General features: G+C 33.6%; 1 protein-coding gene across 1 annotated transcript in view; it reads right to left on the bottom strand.

Annotated features, from left to right (window-relative positions):
* Nucleotides 1–13,351, bottom strand: part of LOC127855531 (bcl-2-like protein 2) — a 36,140-nt gene extending 22,789 nt beyond the window's left edge. Inside the window, exon 1 of the mRNA XM_052391249.1 lies at nucleotides 12,775–13,351. Coding sequence (XP_052247209.1) covers nucleotides 12,775–13,254 — 480 coding nt within the window. The 5' untranslated portion in view covers nucleotides 13,255–13,351. The remainder of the gene's footprint in view (nucleotides 1–12,774) is intronic.
* Between the last annotated feature and the right edge of the window lie 4,696 nt (nucleotides 13,352–18,047).

Here is an 18,047-nt window from a genome sequence, read left to right as displayed (position 1 = left end):
TATTATTGGGACAAATCTCCTGACCAAGTTTCATGAAGATCTGAAAATAAATGTGGCCTCTAGAGTGTTAACAAGGTTTTACTATAGCCATATAAGGAAAAATTCCCCGCACCCTGGCGGCCATGTTTTTCAACCAACCGACATCATTTTCGAACTCGTCCAAAATATCATTGGGATGAATCTTCTGACCAAGTTTTATGAGGATTGAACAATAAATGTGGCCTCAAGAGTGTTAACAAGATATTGCTATAGCCATATATAGCCATATAAGGAAAAATGACCTGCCCCTTGGCAGCCATGTTTTTCAACCAAACGTAACCATTTATTAACTCATCCAAGATATCATTAAAAACAATCTTCTGACCGAATTTCATGAAGATTGGACAATAAATGTGGCATCAAGAGTTTCAACAAGGCTTTACTATAGCCATATAAGGAAAAATGCCCCGCCCCCTGGCGACCATGTTTTTCAACCAACCGGCATCATTTTCGAACTCATCCAAGATATTATTAGGATGAATCTTCTGACCAAGTTTCATGAAGATCGGACAATAAATGTGGCCTCTAGAGAGTTAACAAGATTTTACTATAGCCATATATACAGCCATATAAGGAAAAATGCTCCGCCCCTTGGCAGCCATGTTTTTCAAGCAAACGTTACCATATTCGAACTCATCCAAGATATCATTTAGACCAATCTTCTGACCAAATTTCATGAAGATTGGACAATAAATGTGGCCTCTAGAGTGTAAACAAGGTTTTACTATAGCCATATAAGGAAAAATGCCCCGCCCCCTGGCAGCCATGTTTTTCAACCAACTGGCATCATTTTCGAACTCTTCCAAGATATTATTGGGATGAATCTTCTGACCAAGTTTCATTAAGATCGGACAATAAATGTGGCTTCTATAGAGTTAGCAAGATTTTACTATAGCCATTTATAGCCATATAAGGAAAAATGCCCTGCCCCTTGGCAGCCATGTTTTTCAAGCAAACGTTACCATTTTCTTACTCATCCAAGATATCATTGAGACCAATCTTCTGACCAAATTTCATGAAGATCGGAAAATAAATTGGGCCTCTAAAGTGTTAACAGGGTTTTACTATAAAGCCATATAAGGATAAATGCCCCGCCCCCTGGCAGCCATGTTTTTCAACCAACCGGCATCACTTTGGAACTCATCCAAGATATCATTGGGATGAATCTTCTGACCAAGTTTCATGAAGATCGGACAATAAATGTGGCCTCTAGAGAGTTAACAAGATTTTACTATAGCCATATATAGCCATATAAGGGAAAATGCCCCGCCCCTTGGCAGCCATGTTTTTCTAGCAAACGTTACCATTTACGAACTCATCCAAGATATCATTGAGACCAATCTCCTGACCAAATTTCATGAAGATTGGACAATAAATGTGGCGTCTAGAGAGTGAACAAGATTTTACTATAGCCATAAAAGGAAAAATGCCCCGCCCCTTGGCCGCCATGTTTTTCAAGCAAACGTTACCATTTTCGAACTCATCCAAGATATCATTGAGATCAATCTTCTGACCAAATTTCATGAGGATTGGAAATAAATGTGGCCTCTAGAGAGTGAACAATGCAAATGTTGACGTCGCACAACATACAATGGACAACGCACAACGGACAAAAGGAGATCACAAAAGCTCACCATGAGCACAATGTGCTCAGGTGAGCTAACAACAGACCGACAGATATCCCTGGTTATTCCAGTATTACCCTTTACTTCACAAAAGGGTAGTGAATAACTCACCTGTTTTATAACATGAATAGCATATTAGGCGACTACTACGCACTTTAAAACAGGACATCACTGTTTTAGGGCTTTAAAGGGGCCTTTTCACAGATTTTGGCATTTTTTAAACTTATTCATTAAATGCTTTATATCGATAAATGTAAACATTGGATCGTAAAAGCTCCAGTAAAAAATCAAGAATAAAATTAAAAAAAGGAAAAGAACATTGCCCGGACCAGGTTTCGAACCAGTGACCCCTGGAGTCCTGCCAGAATCCTGAAGTAAAAACGCTTTAGCCTACTGAGCTATTCCGCCGAGTACACATGCTAATTGTATTTTATACCTTATATAAGCAATCTTCGTAGTTTCACAAAATTTAACGACAAAAACAGAACTCTCCAAATTATTCAATCGTTTCGCGTTGCAACGCTTTATAATTTTTAGGTTTTAAAATCGTCAAAAGATGCATATAATGGCTCTATTAGACCATGGTAAATGTTCAGTATTACTGTTTCCTCACAAATATCATAACTAAAACGAAAATTTGCGAATCTGAAACAACTTTTTTCAATTTTGTCAATTTACCAAAGCGTGAAAAGATCCCTTTAATGTTACTTTCAATCAGTTTAAGAATGCACACATTTCCTGTCAGACCAAAATATTAGGAGTAACCAAAATATCTGGTTTCAGACCATTTAAGTATGCAATCTTGAAATCGTCAACAACCCCAACAACTCATTTAACTCACTGATAACAGGGACAAAAATACCTTTGTTATCTCCAACAATAGGAGCAGCTATTTTTGCAGACATTTGTGAAAATTGTGTGAGCTGTCTTCTAAAACTGTTTTCTTGCAACCCACATCCACTCACATTTTATCTCTTCCTTTGATTGTTTAAATATATCTCAAAAAATAATAATGAAAGGATTGGTGAAATCCCAGAATCCCATACATTTTGCACCAGAAAAAAGTCCTTCCTATAAAACATTGTATTGCGAACTTGAAACAACAAAAATGAAAGTATTGGTGAAATTACAGAAAAGCATTCTTTTAATTTGCACCATGAAGACCCATCCCCAATCTTTGTATTGCAAACTTTATAATGTGATTCTTAATGACATAATACATGTAGTATACTATAATTTACACAAGAATGAATATTGTTATTTGGAACTTTATCGTTAAAAGTTGATTTGACAATTTTTTTCTAAAAGGGAGGTTCTGATTTGTTAGAGAGCTGACCAATGAAAAATAATAATAAATTTGCATAAAATCAGAACAAACATATACATTTAAGTCTGACAGGCATGTAATAGAAATTACAATTTTTACTGCACGAATTAACATATTTATTTACATATGATCTAAGTGTGACTGTTCGAAGAGGACTGGGAGTAATTGAATAAAGTACTGATTCTGTGAAGTAAGGTATATTTTGTACTTTATACAAGCAACACAAATTATTTTTATAATTATATATAATGAAACTCAGCATTCATTACAAGCTAGTATTTTACATTAACCCTACTGCAACCTGATTATAACACAACACATTTACAGTTACTAACAGGTAGCCACATATCAGAACTTAAATGTCAAAGAAAAGCTATTTGCTGAAGATAGACTAAACAACATAACAAAATGCAGTGCTTCTGGCATTTCACATAATCAGAGAAGCTGACAAATATACAAGGCTGATTGATGACAACAAACCTGTGTAACATATATACACCCACAATGATATCAACAAACAACATCAACTGTGATCAACTAATTTATCTGTGGCTTTAAAGAGATTTATTACAAACCATTAATGTGTAGGCGAATTATGCATTTTTGTACATCAGCTCCCTGAAGCCCGCAAAATTGACATCATTCTAATTATCATTATGTTTTCAAAACAGCCAGCAAAATAAAACAAGAGCTGTCAGAGGGAGGACAGCGCGCTCGACTATTCAAGTGCTTGACAGTATAACATTAGCCATCATGGAGAGGGGGGGGGGGGTATAATGTGGGTGTGTGGTCATTTAATAGATGATCTTTCAAAATAAGGAAAACATTATTTATTATTTTTTTTTGGGGGGGGGGGGGGATTCTGGGGTGGAGCATGGGGGATGGTTTGGGTGGAGTGCATTGTGGTATGTCTGAGGTAAGTGTTGTTTTGTCAAAGTATGAATCAAATGTGATCATAAATAAAGAAGTTATGGCAATTTAAGCAAAATGTTCAATTATCTAAGTATAAAAGGGGCCATAATTCTGTCAAAATGCTTGATACAGTTGTTTGCTCTTGTTTATAGATTGGGATCATGGTGGTAAAGAAGTATGCAAAATATGAAAGCAATATGTCAAAGGACAATAAGGAAATATTTGAGGTGGTACACAAACTCTAACATAGATTTATCAATAATATGCATATTTTAAGTACAATAGGGGCCATAATTCTGTCAAAATGATTGATACAGTTGTCTGCTCTTGTTAATAAATTGGGGTCATGTTGGTAAAGAAGTATGCAAAATATGAAAGCAATATGTCAAAGGACAATAAGGAAATATTTGAGGTGGCACACAAACTTTAACATAGATTTATCAATAATATGCATATTTCAAGTATAATAGGGGCCATAATTCTGTCAAAATGCTTGATACAGTTGTCTGCTCTTGTTAATAAATTGGGGTCATGTTGGTAAAGAAGTATGCAAAATATAAAAGCAATATGTCAAAGGAAATAGGAAATATTTGGGGTAGTAACACAAACTTCAACATTTGCACGCTAACGGGAACGCTAACGCTAACGCCGACGCGGGGGTGAGTAGGATAGCTCCACTATATATATTTCATATATAATAGTCAAGCTTAAAAGATGGCCAAATGCTTTAGGTAGATTTCATGAGAACCAAAAGAAGTCTGTTTCTAAGAAGCTTTTCTGATATTTGCAAAATGTGACTTCTCAGATACAGTTTTTTACCCAAAACCATTTTTGAAACTCTGCCTAGTATTATTAGAATAAATGTTCTGATACAAAGCAAGTCTTATGAAAAATTGAACAAAATGTGACCTCTAGAAGTCACAAGGTTACGCTATAAATACCCCGCCCTTGAAGGTCATATTTTTAACAGACCCTGTTCCCCAGTGGCCAAGTTATTCAACTACATGTAATCAAGACCATTTTTGAACTTGTCCATGAGCAAGTTTCATGAAGATTGAACAAAAATATAACTTCTATTGACTTCAAAAGCTTTTCCTTTAATTTGATCAAGTGACCCAGTTCTTTTACCCATCATGACCATTAGTTTCAAACTTGGCTATAACTACTTATCATTGGGACAAATGTTAAATTAAATTAAGTTAAATGAAGATTGGACAAGAAATGTGGCCTCTAGGCTCTAGACTGTTCAAGTTAAATATTGACCATGTACGGCAGAAACCACATGGCAGACGACAAACAGCACACAAAAGCAATCACAATAGCTCACCATCGGCATGTTGTTCTCAGGTGACCAAAGTATCAAACAGAATGTCAGCATCACATGACAACCAGATAATATTATAATTTGTCACATATTAATAGGCAAGCGCAAAAACTAGTAGACATATCATATTACATAAATAGTGATAAAAATCTGGTTTAGTAATTTTATGTGAAAACACGCTGCCTTCACATGACATCATCAGTAATTTGTCAACTTATTTTTTGCTCATGTATGTAAACAACAAATAATTTTTTCATTTAAACAATCAAATTCATAGCTTTATAAATAAAAGTGAATTCTGATTTTTCATCATGTGTTTATAATAATATTAACAAATCTGATGTAATCCCAAGCATTTATAATGAGACAACATTATGTATTTTATACATGACCTGTTACATATTATATTAGAGTGGTAATTAAAAAGTAATAAAATCATGAATTTGCAAATAGCCCTGAGGTTATTTCCTCTTGCATAATCACACCAAAATACCCACATCATTGCTTTTCAAGCAAGTATATAGTGACCAAAAATGATAAAATACTTACTTGATAGGACATGCAAAATATCAATCACTGATCAGATTTTAAAACATAATTATGTTTAGACACTACACTATGGATTTTTTCTTCTAGGCTAGCATACGGAAAAACAATCGTATTTATCAAACGAAAATAAACGCATAATGTCTTCTGATGTCTGTAGACATTACTTTTTGGTTCCTGATTTTTCAATCGACATTTCACAGTACTGAGCAAATCATGGCAAAACTGTGTATTTATGTCTGAACTTAAAGTATATAATGAATTACAAAAAATTCCATCTTTGAATTACAGAAGACATTATAAACAAATGCATTCTCTTCTATAGTTGCTATGTGTTGAGGCAGAGAATGGGTTTCAAACTGTTAAAAACTTAGGAACAGGTTTTATTCACAGGATATTGCATCACATGTCCTCAACATTTGGTGCACATTTATTACCAGTATTAAACGTGTATGTATGAAACAGTTGCAGGTCTTTTTTCAAACAACAAAAGCATCACATCATATAAAAGATTCTGAAAGTTGTTTACAGCACCTAATAGAATGTACATACATAATATTGTTGTACTGAAATCATCTGCATGTATTCTGCAATTATCGTGGTACCTAATGAAATTCTGTTATAGGTTAACTACTCCCAATTATTCAAATGTATTCACATTATTTTTTTACTATGAAGAGTTCTTAGACTTCATATCAATCAATGATTTGATAAACAACATTCTCGAAAACTGGCCAAACGAACAACTAATTAAAAATATGTAAAAAAGGCAACAGACAGTGAGTGAACTGTTCACCATCTGAAATGATTATTTCTATGTATTTTGGCCTATTTAGGAGGAAAATTAACCATGACATCTCTTTAAAATACAAACAACGTTTATGACCAGCCTACTCTTTTAATAACTGTAACACGGTTAATAACTGTAACACAATTAATTACTGTAACATGGTTAATAACTGTAAGATGTACACTATATTTCAATAAATCAATATTGACATTAAAAAATATATTAAATTTTGAAGTTTGTCCACAACTCATAAGTAAAATGAGCTTATTCTGACTTCAATATTCAGCAACAAACAAAAAAAGCACATACATACGTAACATAGTGCTACGTTGAGACATGTACGCTATTATTCAGCACTGACTGAGGCATGGGAAGGGAAAATGTTTTCGATCAATCGTATTGAACCTCAGACACACCTCCATGAATGAACTGGCATTTTAATGGAGATTGGTTCAATATAAAAACACTTTCAAATTGTGAATGTTCGTGCGTATTTAACCCTTTGTAATTGAAATTGAAATGCAATAAATAAGTTATACGGATACCATTCAATAAAATAAAATTGTCCTGCATTTTATCAGTGGGAAATAATTTATTTTACTTTCCCAAAGACAGTTCATATAAATTAAACCCATTAATGCATTTAATATTTCAATGTACTGAACATAAAAACCATGACATTCTTGAAAAAACAATATTCAATTGTATTCATTGAACCAATTCAACAAACATGTAATATGACCAATGATTATCCAGTTTGTGTATGTGTGTACAAGCCAATTATTATAATATACAGGTAACCTGAAACTAGACTATAATTTGTTATACATTCAACACTTTGACTGCAGTTTCTTAAAATCTAGGTGCAGAAAGCTTATTAAAACATCTTACACAAAATAAATTACTTTTAGCAAAATTTAGAAAAAAAGTTTTGAAACAAACAGACTAAAATTGACAAGTACATGTTTAATAAATTTAAAAAACGTAGCATAAACGATGAACATTAAAAATTCTTAAAAAATTGTCAATCATGAAACAATGCTATTTCGGAGAATATAGTTATAAAAAGTAAACACTTAAGTCTTATCTTAAGACAGCATTTAAACAAGGCTCAAGGGAGTGTTTTATAAACCAAAACCCACATTTACATCAAGGCAATAATCAAAATGGTGTCATTCGTTCATTGCTACGGAGTGACCTTGCACACAAAAATGTCCATTAATGAAGAACTCATTGATAAAACTGGTCTTCACATTCCCTGAAGATACCAAAATATAAATCAATATCATACTGTATGAGGTAAGATTTTGTATTTACCCACCTACTCACATACCTTACATACTGCTCAACGATCTGTGATAGTTCGATTTAACTGTTGAAACATGTAAGATCAAAGGACAGATTTTTGATTATAATGAAATCAATACATGTGAACCGGCAAATTTGAACTTTGCTTCTATTTTTATCTTAGTTGTAATATCATTAATGATTTGTACTTTCTGATATCAAACCATGTGCCTATATGATGTTTATCTATTTTATATACTCATGCAATTACCTGTACATGTATATTCATAAGATATTTGGGATGGACAATATTGATCAAATTTAAAAATGGTTTTATATTGCATTGTCTTCCTGGAGTCTTTTTTACCTATTAATTATATTTAAAAAAAACATGCTCTAAACTGGCCATGCCAAATCAGCAATTTGATGTTCATGATTCATTATCAAATGTTTATTCATAAGTCTTTGCAAAATTGCCTTCCAGCAACAACATGCCTGGCAAAATTACATTTTGACCGTTAAGGCGTTATGTTTTCTTAAAATCTCGGTCCCTTCCATAGGGACTTGTAAATGTCTTTTTGAACCAGCACCTTTGACTGACATTTTGTAGCCAATTTCATCAAGCCAGACCAAGGCGCAGAATGACCACCAGCAGCAAATGACAATGACTGCGAAAGAAAGGGATACACCCCTGTATATATGAATGACAATAGGTATGAAAGGAGGGGATATAACCCTGTATATATAAATGACAATAGGTATGAAAGGAGGGGGTACACCCCTGTATATATGAATGACAATAGGTATGAAAGGAGGGGGTATACCCCTGTATATATAAATGACAATAGGTATGAAAGGAGGGGGTATACCCCTGTATATATAAATGACAATAGGTATGAAAGGAGGGGATATACCCCTGTATATATAAATGACAATAGGTATGAAAGGAGGGGATATACCCCTGTATATATAAATGACAATAGGTACGAAAAGAGGGGAAATTGCTAATGAATCCACAAGGAGCTCACGAGCCACTCTGCACTTGTATGTTAATTAACATACATATGATTTTATTCAGGGTTCCATTAAAAAAAAGACATTGATTTTGATGTATTTCAAATATACATGTAAAATAGTATATTCAGTCCATGTAACTTGAGCTTCCAAAGGTCACATGACATTAAATTGTACAAATATTTCAGATAAACCTGATAAGTACCAGCAATTTATATGAATGGGTATGCAATCTGCTATGTTAGTTCATTTCTTCAGAGTTGGATTAGTTCCAAAACATACATACCCCACCTCAATGGCCAAGATTTAATTACATTGAATGCTAAATTTCTCCCATAATGAAGGACTGGGTATATATCCACGGTACATTCACAGTGAATGTTCCTTAATTGCATGATCTGATATTCATTTTGTATAGAATAACAAGGTAAAAGTAATATCAAAATGAATTTCAATACATGTAGAATTAGCATTCTCAAAAGGCATGTAGTTAGTAAAACATTTACTTAAACATAGAGTTTGATAACATTAAGTACATGTACATGTATGAACATACATGTGTAGCATATAATATAGGTAACAAACGGTCAAATATTCACAATCATTTAGAAAGATCTGGTTTATATTTTGTTAATGTATGAAATCAAAGTGTTGCATTACCCACAGACTGAACACCCAGTTATTCTTTCTGATCTACATATAAACATGAAAATTGGGACCTTCTGTAATCAGCATGGGACTATATTAGCCATTAATGAGCACCATATTCTTAGGAGTCTACATGCCTGAACAAATTTATCAGGATGTAAATATGAAACATTGTAATGTCTTACCAATATGTGAACTAGTATAACATATAGAAGTCTCAGGAGCAAAATGTATTGGTGATTTCATACTACTTATTTACCTGTACATAAATGTACGTAATAAATTATGAATATGAATAATTTCCCTTGGGTGCAAAGTAACACAGTGATGGAGATGGATGGCAAGCGTACACATATTTCACAACGTTACAAATCTTTTTGGTTGAGACATCACAGTAGCAGCAGCAAAAATGATATTAATATTTCATGTTCTGTGTTGTCAAACACCACTGAACAGTGCTCTTTACGTAAATAATCAACTAGGCAATCGCTTAAATCTTGCTGTACATGAGTCGAAACTTAATGCCCTGTTAAATGAAGCATTTTTACTTGTTTTTTAAATCCAACCAGCGATAAATAACACTCACTGAAATTTATGGTGTTTATATAAACTATGGGTTTTAAATCCATATTTTTAAGGTGTATGATTTAAGTATTATTGCATCTCACACATATGTTCCTACATGATTTTTTAAATGAACAAAAAAATAATGATAACTACGGGGCTATTAAAACATCAAACCATATGACTTAATGCTTGTTAACTTTAACTTTCATTTATTTGAACTAGAATAACATATTTGTTAACAGTATCTGCATGTACATGTATGTACCAGTGCTCACGCTGCTGCCAGACATTATCGCCAATGGCGATTATTTAATTCAACTGACTATTATTTTTTTAAATTGTCTAGAAAAAATGGCGATTATTTTATCCGCCTACATCAAAAAAAATTTTGCCTCTACAAGTTTCCCGGCGAGTGTGAAATGTGTTAATCGGGCCATCAAGCAGGAAAAAATCGATAACTAGATTACCTGTGTACACACAGTCACTCGACCCTGTGTATTGTCAAACACGCGTCAATAACCTTCTGCGGCATCGTGGCCTAGAGCGTTTTTCGCAATCAGTGTAAGAAAGAAGTGATATTATTACTAATTATCGGTAACTGTTAGATCTTCGTTATTTTTCACTTATTATTATTTGGCGGCTGGTTTTGTTTTTCAAGCCGTTGTTTTCTGCAATAAGATTACGTTGAACAGTGATTGATGGAAAAAAATCGCCATCAACTAATTATCCCCGTCATTACCGCTATTTGTCGTCTTTTCCTGCAGTCAAACGATATGCATATTTTTTTTCATGTGCAAAAGACGTTACTCAATATGTTTTCGGACAGTCGTTTTCAGATACGGAATGGTTCGTCGATTTTATTTTACTTGCGACGTTCTTTATAACATTTTTATAGAATAACAAATAAAAATGCGGTGTTATGGATGGTCTGGTTGACAATATTTCGCATTGTACTAACCAGAACTTGCTCCTAGAAAGACTTTAAAAAATTGAATAATTTGAAAGGGCAGTTATCTTATTTTATTAATACTAATAGTCCTTAAATAAAAGCATTTTTCTTTAAAAAAAGTATCATAACAATAACACCCGCAACCTTGATTGTATTCTTTCTTGTAAAGTCATGATAATATTTTCTAAGAAAATGACACTAATATAATTCGTTTTAAAGTGATACTGTGCTTGTTTTAAAGTATATATGTATGTAACTGTAGCTGATGTCTGGTTTGTTAAGTCACACCCACAACCTTGATTGTATTCTTTATTGTAAAACCATGATAATATTTTATAAGAAAATGACACTGATATTATGCATGTTTTTAAGTATAAATTATAACTTAAATCCAATAAATATACATTTAATAAAACATAGATAAAATGAGATTTATTGTTTTTTCTTTTTCCTTCATTATCGTTATGCGGAAAAGTCCGCGTCTGATTGGGCTATTTTTTTTTTAAGGAAAAAATGATGGCTATTATTTTCTGAAGGTCAGTGTGAGCCCTGATGTACCCTGAACTTTAGCAGAAATGTATAAAGTTTTTTGAATTCTGCATAAATCATTTGATAGTAGTTTTGTGCAAATGAACAAACTGAAATGTAAAAAAATTCCCATTTAACATGTAAACATTTTATAACTACATGTATGAATACTGCAGTATAATGCTGATGACATTCGATAAATGTAAGTGAATTTTGGCGTTGTCCAATATAAGTTACTGGATTGTGTTACAGGTAAAATAGATATACCGGTAGTCTATTCAGTATCACAAATGCTTACATCGTAATTACCAGCATATTATCACCCAGATGAAGTTACCAGTAATTAATCTCAATTGGATTGTTTTCATACCATGATACCAAAGTGCATGTAAATTTACCCCAGTAACACATCAGTCCCAAATAAATACCAATACAGCATAAATAACCCAGTTTTATATACATAACTTGTAACAAAATAGGTTTCTATACAGAATGTGCATTCTTTGTTCACTGTGACGCTGGTATGTTGTAGAACAGTTCAATATTGTTTCAGTTCTGACCTCTCAACTATATTGTTTACAGTTATAATAATATGTCTGTTAAGAATGTTATGGTTAGGTTGGTACATGTACAATGTATATGGTTAACGTTCCATATGGTTCGGTAAAATATGTTCTCATTATGTGTTACATGCATATTTTATAACAGTACACACCTTTGATAATTACATTTAATAATTATAGTAAATTTATGGACACATTTTATACATTTTTGATAAATATTTGCACAATGTAGTTAACTGCCAAGTTTTATTTACTTTGTTTGATATGATTGTTCTCCAATATTGACACTAGGTTGGGTATTTAATTGTCCCCATTCATAAAGGAAGGTTTCATGTTACCTGTATTAGCCTGTCACATGGAATTCCATGCATGGGGGGGGGGCTGAAATATTCATGGAGAATTACAAAAAGAAAAAAACTATGTATTAAACTATCTCCTGGAATTTTATTATTCCTATATTATGTACCATGAATGCATTTCAGGGATGAAATATTCATGGAGAATTTCAAAAAGAAAAAAATAATTTTCTTCAAGAAATGCATTGAATTTATCAATTATGAGTGCTAATGACTAATGTACACTGAACTTGATTTAAAAATCATATTTTATGAATTCTTAAAATTGAAAATGTCTACGAGTACAAAAAGCTATTTACCCATCCTCCGTTGTCTGTGATCCAATGTGATAATTTGTCCTGTACATATGTGGATACCCATTCATAGATGGAGTCTACTAAATGTTCCATCTCTTTAACCATGCATTCCACTGCCAGAGACCCTCCAAATGCAAACAATGCAACAACTCTACCCCAGTTAATTATTCCTTCTTTGAATAGTTCTTCTGCAACGGCCAAGAAAGTCTCATAAGCAAGATCTACCGTTACGTGCAGTTGCTGCACCATGTCCGTAAATTCCTCTTCATATTTTTTCTCAAATTCATCTGCCAAGTTCCTCATCGTCAAGTGAACTTTGTTGATTACATCTAACGCCAAAGGAGGGCAACCCCTCCATTGCAAGTTGTGTTTGCTGAGTCTGTAGTTCAGATAATCCGCAACGAGATATCTCGTAACTGGATTCATATCAGAATGATTATTATTTACCACCCGATATCCATTTTGCTTAACAATACTCTGCATTCCGTAAAAATCTGTAATTATTTTGATAACTTCATCAGTTGTTTACTTTTATGTTAAGCATAGCATGTTCCAACGTAAAGTGTCGAACGTTCCGATTGCAGCTCGCACGTAGTGTAAAATGCGGACCATGTTCACCATCCATGTCTATCGAGAGTTTATATTTAACTATGACGCAAATACTTGTATTTCTTTGATAACATTGGAATCCACAATTAATCTACATATATTTTCGTGTTTAGAATAACGAGAACTTGGGAATACTATTGGTTTAAAAAAATAAACAACCAATAGTTTTTTAGCAGGGTTTAATTTTGTGGAAGATTTTTGTGACTATTATTTTTTGGAATTTTATAATGATTGGTTTTCCTTTGTATTGCCCATGTTTGTGCGTTTAATGTTGTTCTTCTTCAACGTCAGTACAAACTTTGCTTCGAAATGTAAATCTTGTTCTAATTATTTACTTCCACGGAGGTAATTGTATGTACTGTTATGCTCTTAAAACAAAATTTGCTTCGAAATATAAATCTTGTTCTAATTAATTACTTCTACGGAAGTAACTGTATGTACTGTAATGCTTTTAAAACGTTCATTTAGTTCACACACCATAATGAAAGATGATTAACCAACGTACATCTAACAAATGACTACAGTAGCATTGATGCAAAATAAACTAATTTTCTTTCCACGCTATGCAACTGAAAACGAGCTAATAAATTACGGATAAGCACGCGTGTGATTTTGTGGTTAAGCTTGTGCTAATACCAAGAAAACCGCATAGTTATGCACTTAAATCAAGATTAAGCATTTCACCACGGTTATTTATATTCACACAGTTACACCGTTATAAATATAACCTTGATTTGTTGTAAATTGTTAGGTAACGTTTTGAGATTGTGTTCAACTTGAGAAATGCAGAACGTGATGTGGGCCATGTGCAATATCTTCCACTTGTAAAGATCACCAGAATGCATCGTCACAATTTGATTGTTTCGTCTCTAAAGAAAGACACGTAAATTCATATACTTTAATATCCCTCGCCTTTGGCGGTGGGATATAGAATTGGCGTTGTCCGTCAGTCCGTCTGTCACAAGCAAACTGTATGTGGCGAGGGATATCGATTAAACCACGGAGCGTATATAGAATCCGTGATTAAACGAATTGGTTTGCTATTAGTGGTAGGGGAGAGGAGAGAAAATGTGAGAGCTTATGTCAAGTCTTTTTATCTCACAAATGTTTATTTCAATGTGTGTACATTTAATACTGAATTTATCGGTGATTTGTACACTCATATATCGTATCATTATTATGATAATTTCTATTAATGCATTAAAATTAACAATTTGTATTTAATTAACCTCCAAAAAGGCATTAGTCGCATTCACCTCGTTTTTGTATGGTACTGGAGCGTGGTACGTACCGCTTAAAGAGGCCTTTTCACGTTTCGGTAAATTGACAAAATTACAAGAAATTGTTTCAGATTCGCAAAATGCGTTGTAGTTATGATATTTGTAAGGAAACAAAAAATACTAAACATAAATTACCATGCTCTAAAATATCTATTATATGCATCTTTTGACGATTTAATATCCTGAAAATTATAAACGTTGAAACGCGAAACGATTGAATAATTTGGAGTGTTTTGTTGTTGTCGTTATGTATTGTGATACTTCGAAAAATGGTCGAGTGGTCTAAGCAATAGACCTTTACTCCAGGGGTCAGTGGTTCTAGCCCAGTTAAAGGTTGTTTTCCTTTTTCGGCGTTAGCTGTATACGCCAGCTTTTCACCTTAGCCTGACCTTTGTTAGCGTCCAATAGAATTCAATATAACTTCCCGCGGCCAAGTACAGATGAATACACTTCATTGACTGCATTGGCTGATTTGATAATTCCACTAGAACATTGGAAACATGTCCGCGTCTTTGTAACACTGTATTACTGCGTGTTCAGCATGAAACAGTTTTATCTTTTATAAAAAGGCTTAATAGATAGAACAGTTTTACACTCAATCTCGCCATCAATACAGTTTGTGCGTGCACCTTTATTTTCAGAGGATTTTCAGCGCGAGAACGTTGTGAACTTAAAGACCATGTTCTCATATTTAGTACTGACTTCCATATTCCTGTCAACATGTTATATGTAAAAGTATAAAGAGCAGTGGAAGCGATGCCTCACTTTAATGTATTGCATTTCAACCCGCGAGGTATAAGCGGTCAGTTCGCGGTTAGTGTGTTTGAATGTCAGAGTTTATATACAGGTCAGACCTTATGTGCTGTTCGGAGTTCGCGGTCAGTAACATAATAGTTATATAATAAAGACAATATAGCGTGAACTAGGTGAACTGGAATTTTCTTTACCACCAGAAAGATGTGAAATGAAGATATCCAGCGATATTATTTTATGGCATGTCAATAATAGATTATTAATGTGTTTTTAACAATACCATGATAAATATTATTTTTAATTAACAAGAATTATTCCATCATATTTACTAATGTATTATTGCAGCATATTGACTTATGTATTGAGTATGAGCGCGATGATTCTCGATACTGTTAATAATCGAATCAAATACACGTAGCAATGCCCGATAAATTACTCAAACAGGTTTGTTCGAAGAACGCGCGTATACATATTTAAAGTATGTACGGAGACTTCGCGTGTGGCCGGTTGACTTTGGTTTTCTGTTTTGTATCTATAGCTTTATGACCAGCAATATGTAATAATGTGAAATAGGCCGCGAAAACTCCGCGTAACATCCCGTACTGCGTTTGATGCAGCTAAAAACTGCACAGAAAAAGATATTTGCTATCCTTGATCTCATTCATTTAAATCTTTACCTTCCATAAACTCCAACCACAATCAACGCCGTATATCTTTTTTAAAGATATTTCTTGTTTAAATTTTATTCATGTTTTTTACTGGAACTTTTTAGATCCAATGTTGACATTTATCAATATAAAGCATATAATGACAAACTTTGTGATAAGGTCCCTTTAATACTCCTACCACTAAACGAACACAAGTATATTTTGACACATATATGAGCGCATGATTCTTGGTCAGTTTCTTTGTACACTTATTAGGAGAAAGTGGTATGACGACATGTGTCTGAATCATAAGTACAAAGTCTGAAAACGTCATGTGAAACCTCGTACGGCACTTTAACGCACAAACATTTATGACTACTAAATGTAAGTAATAAGATAAATATCAGCTGGACTTCGTATATTTCAAATGCAATTTATTTCAGTAACATTTATTTTGCGACAACATATTAGCCTGACTTTCATTTATATACTTCAATCAATTATTTACAAATAAGTTCGATTATTTATCAATACATACAGCATGAATTCAATGTAATTGTAACACGCATCAAACAACTCCATGCTGCAACCGATCTGGAGGTATAACACACTGAAATATCGTGAAAATCCGTTAAACAAATCTTTGTTCACACAAATCATGAATTCAATTATCAAAAAATCTAAAACTTCGTGGGGATTTCGACATTTCTTGCTACACGGCTGTTAATCACGCGCGCCACCTCTTTTTTGAGATGCATTAATAAATATGGTGTACGAACTGGTCCAAAACTATTCTTAATTGTCCGGAACGGTTTATAAACCGTCCCGGACGGTTTGTAAACCGTCCCGGACAGTTTATTAAACTGTATCGGACAGTTACATACTTTTGAACCGCTCGTGCGTCTGTAAACTGTACCGGGCGATTTATTTTGTGGATAACAAACCGTCCGATACAGTTTAGGAAACCGTCCGGGACGGTTTCCTGGCGTAAATTATAGTACGGCATATGTTTTGAATTATAGTATGGCATAGGTTTTGAAAGTCAATCTGACATAATTAAGGATTGCAACACTTTGTTGATATATCATTTAAAAGAACAAATAAGTTCAAACCAATTTAAAGTGCAAATAACAAGTATAGAAGAAAATCATAAATTGCTTTTGTTGCCATTGCTAGAATTTAAAAACAAATAAACAAAACAGAATGATGAAAATTAATTTCTGTTAGGTCTAGTTTATTTGTATCACAGTGTTAAAAATTAAATTATAAAAAGCAGTATTTCTTTAATTAATTCAGAACATTTTCAATCTCCGGCTTGTATTCTTGTCAATTGTTACTTAAAAAAGTATTATCCTTTTGAAAAAAAACCTATTGTCCAGCAATAATACCGTATCGTAAAGTTTAAACTGTCCCGGACGGTTTATGCGCACGAAAGGCCCAACACTTTCCTAACAAACTGTCCGGGATGGTTTATAAACCGTCCCGGACGGTTTAGAATAGTTTTGGACCAGTTCGTACACCATAAATAAATGAGCCAATTCTACTTCAGAGGTGGCGCTCACGCCGCTCAGGCTCAGATGTTTTGAAATTTAACGGATAATTTTACAAGGTGATTCGGGTTAATATGTTTTTCAACACATTTCGCATTATTTTAAAAATCGGCCAATATTGTGCGATTCAGCGATTATAAATTCACATAAAATGTACAGAAACATACAATCACAACCCATTTGGAAACGTGAGGACCTTTATAAGTTTTGGCATGGTAGAATTCGTAAAAGCAAATCGATGTCTTTTGCCTGTGTGACAAGCAAATTTCCAGCCAATTAAATCGCTCATTACATAAAACGATTGCTTTGAACCTGTAAATGCAAATGCATATGTTTATAGTCTGAGTACGATACTAATCTTCAATCGACTTTGACATTTGCCCCCCCCCCCCCCCGATCACAGGGATATAAGTCGTCCGTTTACATTCGGCGTAGTA

The sequence above is a fragment of the Dreissena polymorpha genome, chromosome 13, assembly GCF_020536995.1.
Source record: "Dreissena polymorpha isolate Duluth1 chromosome 13, UMN_Dpol_1.0, whole genome shotgun sequence".
Classification (NCBI taxonomy): domain Eukaryota; kingdom Metazoa; phylum Mollusca; class Bivalvia; order Myida; family Dreissenidae; genus Dreissena; species Dreissena polymorpha.
Note: the sequence above shows the minus strand (reverse complement) of the source record. Positions and strands in the feature narration are given on the sequence as shown.